The 10263-nt window shown below is 35.4% G+C and overlaps 1 protein-coding gene across 2 annotated transcripts; it reads right to left on the bottom strand.

Annotated features, from left to right (window-relative positions):
• Positions 1 to 265: 265 nt before the first annotated feature.
• Positions 266 to 2778, bottom strand: LOC149416573 (uncharacterized). Of its 2 annotated transcripts, none has more exons than XM_089640821.1 (5): positions 2245 to 2778; positions 1898 to 2099; positions 1728 to 1814; positions 1477 to 1551; positions 266 to 667 (listed from the first exon to the last, which is right to left on the bottom strand). In XM_089640821.1, exons 1-5 carry the CDS (start codon positions 2413 to 2415, stop codon positions 282 to 284), a joined length of 921 nt encoding a protein of 306 aa, XP_089496947.1. In that variant the 5' UTR covers positions 2416 to 2778; the 3' UTR covers positions 266 to 281. The 2 variants fall into 2 exon arrangements, with proteins under 2 accessions (XP_089496947.1, XP_089496948.1); XM_089640822.1 differs by having other exon boundaries at positions 1728 to 1808.
• Positions 2779 to 10263: the final 7485 nt, after the last annotated feature.

The following is a 10263-nucleotide window of genomic DNA, read 5'->3' as shown; positions in this document are numbered from 1 at the left end:
CTAATGTTATGACTAATGAAGTCATATTTTTTAATGCATAGTAATTGTGCTGTGTAATGTCATGCTGTGAAAGGACACCTTATCTAATGTAATGAGTAGTGAAGTCATATTTTTTATAATATGTTATAATTATGCTGTGTATTGAATTATGAAAGAGCACAAGGGTTTATCTTAAATATATACCTATGTATGTATTAATAATGTCCATTATCAAAAAAATTGAAACAGAATGGAAAATAAATAAAACATTTATTGGAGATTAATATATTTTTTATTCATATTTATTTATTGGCGAGCTCTTTTTCCAATTCTGCCTTCGCTCTTCTTATTTGTAGTTCTATAAGTTCGTTCTGCAGACGAGCTCCTTTCGACTGCTCCCGAGCAGTCTCGATCTGCTCCCGGGCAATCTGCTGGGCAGTCTCCCTCTGCTCCCGGGCAGTCTCCCTCTGCTCCCGGGCAGTCTCGATCTGCTCCCGGGCAATCTCCTGGGCAGTCTCCCTCTGCTTCCGGGCAGTCTCCTTCTGCTCCCGGGCAGTCTCTCTCTGCTCCCGGGCAGTCTCCATCCTTACTACGTGCATTTCTTCATCGTACTTTGTTAGATTGGTGCTTCTGAGGCAACGCACTTGGCCCTCGTCCCGAACCACCTGCCCACTAGATGGTATCAAGTCTGAAACAACACAAAATTACAAGCTGATTAGTGAAACAACACAAAATTGCAAGCTGATTAGTCATCAATGTAAATAACAGGTTTATTTGTGTAAATAACACTCTGTGCCCCATGACATAGTGCACAGTCGGGAAACACGCCAAACACGCGCCCAACATATTTATTTATTTACACAGTAAAGTAAGTAAGTGTAAAGTAAATATAAAGTGCAAACTATAAATTACAAGTAAAAATTAAAATTTAAAGTAAGAAAAAAAACAGAAAAAATGTAGAAATATAAATTATCTCTAAAAGGTACCCACAAAGATTTAAATATAAAAAGTAAGAAATCCTGGATTATGTCATCCGATTTGATAAATTTTTCAAGTACCTATGATTTCTAGTACATTAAATAGTTTTGGAGTGCAGTACTGGTAGGCATATTATGTTTACATGATGTATTATCGTGGTACCTACTAGCAAACAAATTAAGTTTAATGCATCTTTTGTATGAGGCCAGATTACCGACGAAGTGATCGATATTAGCATATTCATTGCATGTACACGGATGACATTTGTCATCAACAGCTCGGCTGTGGAACGATTTGCTGGCCTCTGTTTTTCCTCCCTCCTACAACATTGGTCTCTTCAAGACCCATTTTCACTCCTTCCTCAAAAACATTCCCCACACAGCATCTTCAACAGGGCCCCTCTTTCTTTATGGTGGAAAACGAGAGGTTAAAGTAAAGCTCTCCGAACTCCGAGCATTATTTGAACCTTTGTACGAAAATGCAAGTAATCACAGCAAATAGAGAGGTAAATATAGTCACCTTTCTTGGCTATAATGCGACGTGTCTTCGTCTTGAGCTGGGGCGTTGAACTTTCCTCCGGTGTTTTTGTTATATCTGAAAATTAAAAACACTTTTGCAATATTTCTATCTCGAAAATTATTTAAGATTTAGCATGACAACTGATAAAATTATGTAATAAGTTCCTACAGAGAAATGCGAACACTACCATCTAACAACAAATCACATTTTGAATTGATAAGAATCAATTATATTATCAAAAATTGACTTACCAAACACCGGCACTTCCGTCGACTGGTCAGTCCATGGCATGCTGAATAAAGCAGACGTGCTGGTGCTGGGCACAGCGGTATCTGAAACTTAAACAATACTTTATAAGAAATAAGGTCAAAGTTAAATAAACAAGTAGCCAAAATATTTCACATAACTTTCTTAAACTAACCGCGATCGCTGTCGTTGCTAAAGCTCAGTTCAACGTTGGTGGCCAAGTCCAGCACGCTGTCAACGGGATGATGCTCATCAGAGACAGTTGGCGACAGCCTGCCCCCTCCCGTCTTCATCCTGCTCCTCTTTTCCTCGCAGAGCTCCATCTTCCTTTTTGACTTAATGTTGTCCCAGCATTTCTTAAGCTGCGCTTGGGTCCGCTAAGAAGGAATTCAATAATACAGTATTATAATAGTATTACGGAATCGGAACAATAGAAGAGTATGTATATGAATGAAAAAAGAGTATCCCTGTGGGGAAACGGCGTGATGGCTAGTTAGTATTTCAATTACAAAAGATACAAACCTTTTGATTGCCGGCGATTGAGTTGAAATCATCTGTCAACTTGGCCCACGCATTTTTCTTCTCGCCAAGTTGCAGATGATTAGTCGAAATGCTGGCAACGGCAGGATATGTGTTTATTAAATCTAATAAACATTGCCTTTCACTCGGCGTGATTATAATACGAGAATTCATTGTTTAAAAAGGAAACTTTCGAGACACTCAACTGAAGATGTAACAGAGACTTTTGACAGGCCGATGTTATTTACTTATTTACGACAGACGCTTGAACTAAATCCATAGACAACAGCATAGATAAACACACAGATTGTCCCAAAACGGGGCATGTTGTTTCCGTAGAAGCAGGACATCGACAAGTTTCGGATGACGTCACACCTTTCTTTCGGCGTAGACAAAAGGTCTCTACCTGAGGAAAGGAAGCTCAAAGTGTGGACTCTGTATAGAAGCGTTAAAGGTAAGGACGGTTCTTACCTTTGCTTAGGTAAGGCTGACACTTGACTTAGACAACTTTAAGGATCGACTCTGAATACGGGTATAAGTGTTCTGAATTTATTAAACGTGAACTATTGTTTGTACGTTAGCGATCTGCAGTCGAGCTCGGGAATGATGACCAGTTATCGACATTATCGATAACACCTTTATCGATCGAGCGCACGAGTACACATATCAGTTTAAAAACTTTAGTAACCTATCTTTTCAACTTTCTGCTTCTGTGAAAATTGTCTGAAATTTGTTAGTTCTATTGGACACCGCCAATCTAAAATTAAACAGCTCTCATCTTGCTCTATTAAAAGTATTTGTAGATACATATATAAAACAATCTGAAATTAGTTTTACTCCTGATTTCACCGTCGCCCGCACGCAGAAAAATGGCTAATATTGAATATTGCTGAATCTCTTCAAATTATTCGTAATCCAGCCTAAAACGGGGTAGCAGGCCCTTAACGATTAAACTGATAGGTTTCTTAATAATATTTTAGTAAAATACGAATGTGTCACACGATTTCGGAATACGTATTCATAAAAAATCTAATATTTTAGAATTGTGTCTGCAATCCCGCTTTTAACTGGGTTACCAAGAATTTGAAGAGATTCTTAATAAATTAGCAATACTAATTTTTCTTCAAAGAGTGTCTTCAAACGTGTCTCTTATGTTTGAAAACAGTGTTTCTTTTTATCTGATTATTTAAATTTGGGCCATATATTTTTATGATTTTATTTCTCACAAAAAAATCTCATAAGCCATTAATTAGTACCACAGTCAAGCGGCTATAGTGATTTTCAATAGTAATAATTAATATTAGGTCTAATGTAAAGGTTGTACCTACCTACACAATGTTTGAAAATACTGCACACAAAGTTTTCTAAAAATATTCTATAGAAAATAACTACTTAACTTAACAGTGTACCCATTATATTAATATCTGTCTTATAAAACATATTTTTATACGAACTATATTTTAGAATGCAATATATTTTTAATAAATTTGTAACTAATCCAAATTTGTTTTGTTTTTATTAATCATAGTTCTTCGGATAGGTGATAACTATCAAAAACGACATTTGTTTGAGCATATATTGAAAGGTAGGCTTCCTCACTTGACTCTGCCCCATCTCCTCCCCCATCGCACAGTGGTCTCAAATCCCGATCTAGCTAGACAAAAATATTTTTTCATGGCATATGATGCAAAAGGGTCACAATGTAATAAAAAAAATACTTTAAAAAATATACATTTATTTTAGCCATTGTTACAGAATTTTTAAAACAAAATTAATTACTGAAAAATGCGTATAGTACAATGGTTCGATTAAGTCATAACGAAGTAGGGGAGGGCGGGGCTGGTACTAACAAATTTTGTAATATGGTTTATATTTTCAATGATTATGAACTTTTTTGTTTTTGTTTTTGTTTTTTTATTTTTTATTCATAGCATGATTTGGTTATTCAGCTATGATATTAGTAACAAAAATCATCAGTTAGGTAAGTCCTTTCAGAGACAGAGTCATCAAAACCAATAAAATCATTTGTTAATACATACCCCGTATCTGGGGTAAATATTAACGGAGCTGGGGTAAGTATTAACGCAAGGGGCAATTATTAACAGAAGCTAAAATTCTATGAAATAATTAAATAAAAGTAATTCATATTAAAGATATATTTATTTGAAATGAAACAGTATTTTTTATGATAGGAACTATGATAGGAACTATGTTAGGAACTTTGATAGTATATTTTTATGATAGGCAATAGTTATTCGGAATACGATCCCTCATCATCCGAGAAACAATTGAGGCATATGTATTTTCTGGTGTCACCTCTATCACAGGTGATATGAGCCCATATTTTGCATAAAATACATTGTATCCAGTCAAGTCCAGATGTGTCTTCGTTATAAGACACAGCGCAAACTAAGCAGAAGCAGGCTTCTTCGTAACTGTCATCCTGCAGAATATGTTTCTTTACTCTTTTCACTTCTGCTCTCCGGGTTTCTTTGCCTTTGCCTTTCCCCTTTCCTTTACCTTTGACTTTGTTTTTCGCTTCCGTCTGACTATTTTTTATCTTTTTGGTTAACTTTAATTTGGCATCATCCTCTAAGGCCAATTTTTCTGGAGTATCGGTGAGGATCGTTGATTTTCTTGAACGTTTGCGTTTGGAGTCAAGACGTGGTGATGCTTTTGGAAGCGGTCGTATGCTTTCAATATTAAACTTTTCTGTAGGCTTTGTATTTGATGGTCCTGGCAAATTTGAAGGTCCTGGCTCGTTTGAAGGTCCTGGCTCATTTGATGGTCCGGGCTTGTTATTAGTAGATGGTCTTGATTCGTTTGAAAATTCCGGCTCATTTGATGGTACGCGTGATATTTGATCAATAACCTCCGAAATACTTATGTAAATATCAGGCATGTTACTAATAATTTCATTTTGGATTGAGGATTCTAAATTTAGTGATACTTCTTCTGGATTGATAGAAGTATCTCCGGGCTGAAGTGATTCCTGGTTTTCCATCGAAGCAGTATTTGGATTGGGACGATCAGTAACAAATGATGAGGCAAAGTCACAGTCTTGAAATACATCTTCATTGCACGGCCAAATACCAGCTTTTTAGTTGATAATATTGTTTTGAGTGAATTCCAGAGGAAATGCTTCTTTCACAATTCCAGGGAGATCATGGATCGTCACTGTTTTTTCCAGGATGATTAATCATCCAGTTTGTTTGCTGCCGGCTAATGTAATTCTTCAACGGTCCATACACACCGACATCTAGCGGTTGAAGATTGTGGGAACAATGCGGAGGGAAAGACAAAAGTATGATGTGGTTGTTTTTTTTGCCTCGGTGACAACCTCCACATTCACATGAGAATGATGATTATCCAACAGCAGTAAAACTGGATCATGTTCGGATGGTTTGACATGTTTTATGAAGTGGTCCATGAATTGCGAAAACTCTTTTTCAGTCATCCATCCAGACTTATTACCAGAACCTTTACACTCGGGCGGCCCATTTTGGACGAATAAATCGCTATATCGCATTCTCGGAAAAATGAACATGCATGGAATGAAATTACCAATAGCATTTGCCGCTGCCGTAATTGTGACGAGAGTACCCCGTTCTGCAGATGTGACTGCCCCTACACCTGCTTGGAACCTCGTTGAGCTACCACTTTCTTGGAATTTTGCACCGTAGTGACTCCAGTCTCGTCAACATTCCAGATTCTACTCGGAGGGAAATTGTATCTTTGAAGCACTTCTTGATATTTTTCGGAAAATGAATGGAAATTAGTACGGTTAAAGGATGTTGCCCTGCTTAAGCTGGTCGCCTCAGGACTCCGAATAGACAAAATCGCGTTGCGCTTCATAAAACCGGCAAACCAATCTTTGCCACCCTTTCCGTTTTTTTCCAAGATTCTGGAATATTTTCGATCTTGTATCGAATGGCAAGCTCGTAGGCCATTGAAATCAAATACTTAAAGTCACTACTGGTCATTCTCAGTGCAGTTTTTGACACTCCCGTCGCACCTCCGCTCACCACTCAACGGATCGACGTCATCTTCTCGGAGATCAGCTACTGCCTAATTTTTACACTACTTCCTTTCGCGCCAATTCTTTGGCAACAAGTTTTCCATTTGTTGTTTTCAATTTGAGAAGAGCAACTTTTAGTTTTATATTATAGGATCCGAACTTATAAGTAGTGTACGAAACAAATCTTCATTTGTGCAGATACGCGATATTTTTCGAGTATGAAATTTACTGATTTTTTTATAATCTTTGTTTCGAGATTCCTGAGATTCTTCTGACATTTGTCCTATCGGAACAATGCAAGAACTAATAACATCTCCGTGAGCCAAAATTTTAAGGATACTTGCTGGCATGTAGTACCACGCATATTTTTTACATAGACTTCCGCTGTTTCTCCGGTAAATTTAATAATTTTTTCTTAATCAATATCATTTCCACGGGACAGTGTGTGTGGAATGACTGAAAAACGCCGAATTATATCAACATCTATGCCAGTGATGTTAGACGATAATTCAGGATTTCTAAAAAAACGTCGAGCGTTATTGCCGTCCTTTGTAGAACCAGTTCCTTGTTTGGGCTGATCTACTATCAATCCCATTTCACTGCGAAATCTTCTCAAAATACTCTTTTTCCTCTCAGCGAGTTTAGCTTTATCCTCTTTTCCTCTCATTGCCACTTTTTAATGTCAAGCCTGTAAGCTATGTGAATTTAACATTAAAAAAAATCTGATCCAGGCGTGCAGTGTGGATAAACCAAATCTGTATGTTGATGGATCAGGTAAACTTTTATTTTAATTTGGGTACCTATTTATTTATTTATTGCATCTCACTATACATAAAACACTTTTTTTTCACATAAAAATCAACCTCACTAGGACTAAGCCTGTATCGAGGTTAACAATTTACATTTGAGTGAAGCAAACATAAGAGTATCACAAACATAAATTAATTCTACATACAAACACAAAATAGATCAAAATTAAAGAAAAAATGAGTATTAGATGTGTTACCAGATGGGTAATTTGACAGTATATTGTAACAATATTTGAACTATAACTAATCATTAATCATTATTCAAAAGAAGAAGCAAAGTAGATAATAAAGACAGATAGGGTGACATTCAGTTTTTACCAAATGGGACTTATATAAAATCTTATTATTTAAGAAAGGACAAGGATGAAAAAATATTAAGACAATCAATACATAAACCTTAATTAACTTTTTAAATTTAACTAAGGAATTGGTAGACATAATATGATTTGGAAGAATATTAAAGATAAGTGGTGCCTGATATAAATAATTTCTTTGACCAAAAGAAGTTTTAGTATGTACCGCCACAAAGTTCAATGTAGAGCTAATTCTAGTTGTCCGCATTTGTTGTGTTCTTTCAGCAAATTTAATATTGATAAAAAATCGACAAAGTATTTGAGTGATATATAGCTGTTTTTTTTTTTTTTTTTTTACCTATATTATTCATATCTTTGGGCGAAGCACCACATATATAGCATAGTTGTGATGAGGTGTTTTGTTATTGCATCACATATTTTGCCATCCACCATGGTCATAAATAAGTTATGTTTTATACGATAATCGACGTTATTTACCTTTACACTAAAGGGAACAAGATTCATGATTTGCTGCTCAACGTTTCCTACTTCCGCCAAAATCACGGTAGTCGTTTCTTTGACAAATTTAAATTTGATAGGTCTACAAAACCTTGTAGATGAAGTTCTCGGGTTTTGCCAAAGTACTATTTTTTACCTTCACTGAAACCATACAGTTGTTAGGGGACTAATGTTTTCATAAACAGTTGACTATCATCATATTCCTGATAATCTGAAGAAAATATTTTTTTATATGTACTTTGTCGTGAACTTCCGTCACACCCCCATTTGTAGATCATTTCTAAAGTATCAATACCATCAATATAATTATCCAAAACTTATTTTTGATGTGTTAGCAGTCGACTTACTGTAAAATCACAAATAGTCTGTAACTTAATTTCAGCAGACACTTCCCTTATCATGAGTGAATCCCTTAGAGGATAATACCTATCCTTGATTTTTATTTTTATTTTGTATGAGGAATAAATATTTGCTCTCCGTTCTTTTGCCCCATTTCGTAAATTAAGATATTGCTGCTTGGTGAATTTAATGTTAATTACGAAAGCCAGAACTTCCAGGGGTGAATATGGGATTGGTTTTAAATTGTTATCCTTCATAATATTTTTCATCTTTGTAGCTCGTTTGGGTGAAAATTCAGTCGCCTCGTGAATAATTTTGGCAGCATCCCGCGATTCCATGTGACCTCAAGCTGATTTGAGTAGCATGCGAGAGTTCTTGTGGACTTCGAGAATTCAGAAGACATTTAATTTTTCTTGTTTTGCTTTTTGACGAGCATAAACCAAATTCTCTTTCTGGTCTACCACGTAGTCTCTCATCACTACAGGAATAATATAACGGTGTTAAGTCTTTTTGCGTGTTTAAATTTCAATTTTAAAGTACTTTTTCCGACTTCAATTTATTTTCTATGAAATATTAATATAAACGAAGCGATGTTTTTCTTAAGTAAACTATCCACGAGACTTGCACGGAGAGAAATAAAGTCTAACTTTTTGCTAAAATAGCAAAAGGTTTTGCTGCTGGTGCAAACCAGAGCATGACCATTTGGACACACCAACCTTTTGCAGAATTAGCAAAACTCGTATTGCAAACACGGTGCAATATGTATTGTGTATTTTTAAAGAAAGTTTGACAAATTCGCACCCTTGCGTCACCTTTCTTGAAGAAATAGGACCTAGACAATTGTCGATTTCCTTTTCTTGTTTGCAACTTCTTTCTTAATGGTAAATTTTGCTCTTTATTACCAATGTATAAATCCTTTTGCCTATCATAATCCAATGACCAGAAAGTTCTACATATTCCAATTCTTTCTTCTTCAGTAAATACCTGTGAGCATTTAAAGCGACATGAATTATTACATGCCACTTTTGGTTGCTTTGCTGGTCTTTCAATTCCTTTCCTTGATTTATAAGGTAAACATTTTTTGCGTTTATCTTTTTCTACATTTACAGACCAACTTTCTGGACGAGATATTGTCCAGCGAGTACGTTTTAGGGGAGCAATTTTAATTTCATTATTACCAAATGTATTTTCAACTGTAACTGTCTCACTGTTGCCATTTACATTGGAAGTTTGGTCGCTGTGTATAATAACATCATTGCTTATTATAATTTCGCTTTATTCATTGTCCTCGTTAACCACAGAAATCTGAATATTATTAGGCACAAGATCCGCACCATTTTCGCTCTCATGTAGTGTGCCTTCACTAAGCCATTTCCCTGAAATTGAATAATATAATTATGAATTCATGATATTTCAACAAAATCTACCATTTACCATCGTGTAAAATAATGAATCACCAATAGTAACCTTACTTTAATTTGATTTGTAATTGTTAAGTTATGATCTTTACCTGATCGAAATTTGAGTATTGATCTGGTACAAAATTTTCCACAAAAACGTCATTATTACTGCAATCAAAGTAGTCCAAAATAATAGTACAACCCTCGAATAATGTAATTTCACTAGTATCCATTTCCGGCGTTAGCATTTTTTCTCTAACCTGTAAACGAAATTGTTATTATAAAAATTATAAAAAATTGTGCACCAATGATTATAAAAATAAGCTCACAATAATACTGAGGCAAAAGGATTGAATCATTTTCTTCATTATAAAACAATAATACTCACATGAGATGTCGTGGATTGGTAGCAAGAAACATCATTTTCGGAACACGTTTTTTTCACAAGATTCACAATTTTTAGTGTCCTTTTACTAACTTTTTCAGTAATTGACATGTTCTTTAATGTTTCAAACAAATTAAAATGAATAAATTACGTTTTAGACTGTTTAAAATACTCCAAATAATATGAATCTTCAACCGAAGCAAAAAGCACACACACCAATCTGACAGGAATGACAGTTGGGTTTAATGGTAAGTGCTGC

Source organism: Hesperophylax consimilis, chromosome 16 (genome assembly GCF_061612785.1).
Source record: "Hesperophylax consimilis isolate HC1 chromosome 16, BYU_Hcon_1.0, whole genome shotgun sequence".
Classification (NCBI taxonomy): Eukaryota; Metazoa; Arthropoda; class Insecta; order Trichoptera; family Limnephilidae; genus Hesperophylax; species Hesperophylax consimilis.
This window is presented reverse-complemented; position numbering and strand designations above follow the sequence as displayed.

Coding starts and splice junctions, on each gene's coding strand:
- LOC149416573 (XM_089640821.1), bottom strand. CDS start 2,415: ATGAATTCTCGTATTATAATCACGCCGAGTGAAAGGCAATGTTTATTA. Junction 2,100..2,244: donor CAATCGCCGGCAATCAAAAG/GTTTGTATCTTT, acceptor ATTCCTTCTTAG/CGGACCCAAGCGCAGCTTAA. Junction 668..1,476: donor TCGCATTATAGCCAAGAAAG/GTGACTATATTT, acceptor GTGTTGTTTCAG/ACTTGATACCATCTAGTGGG.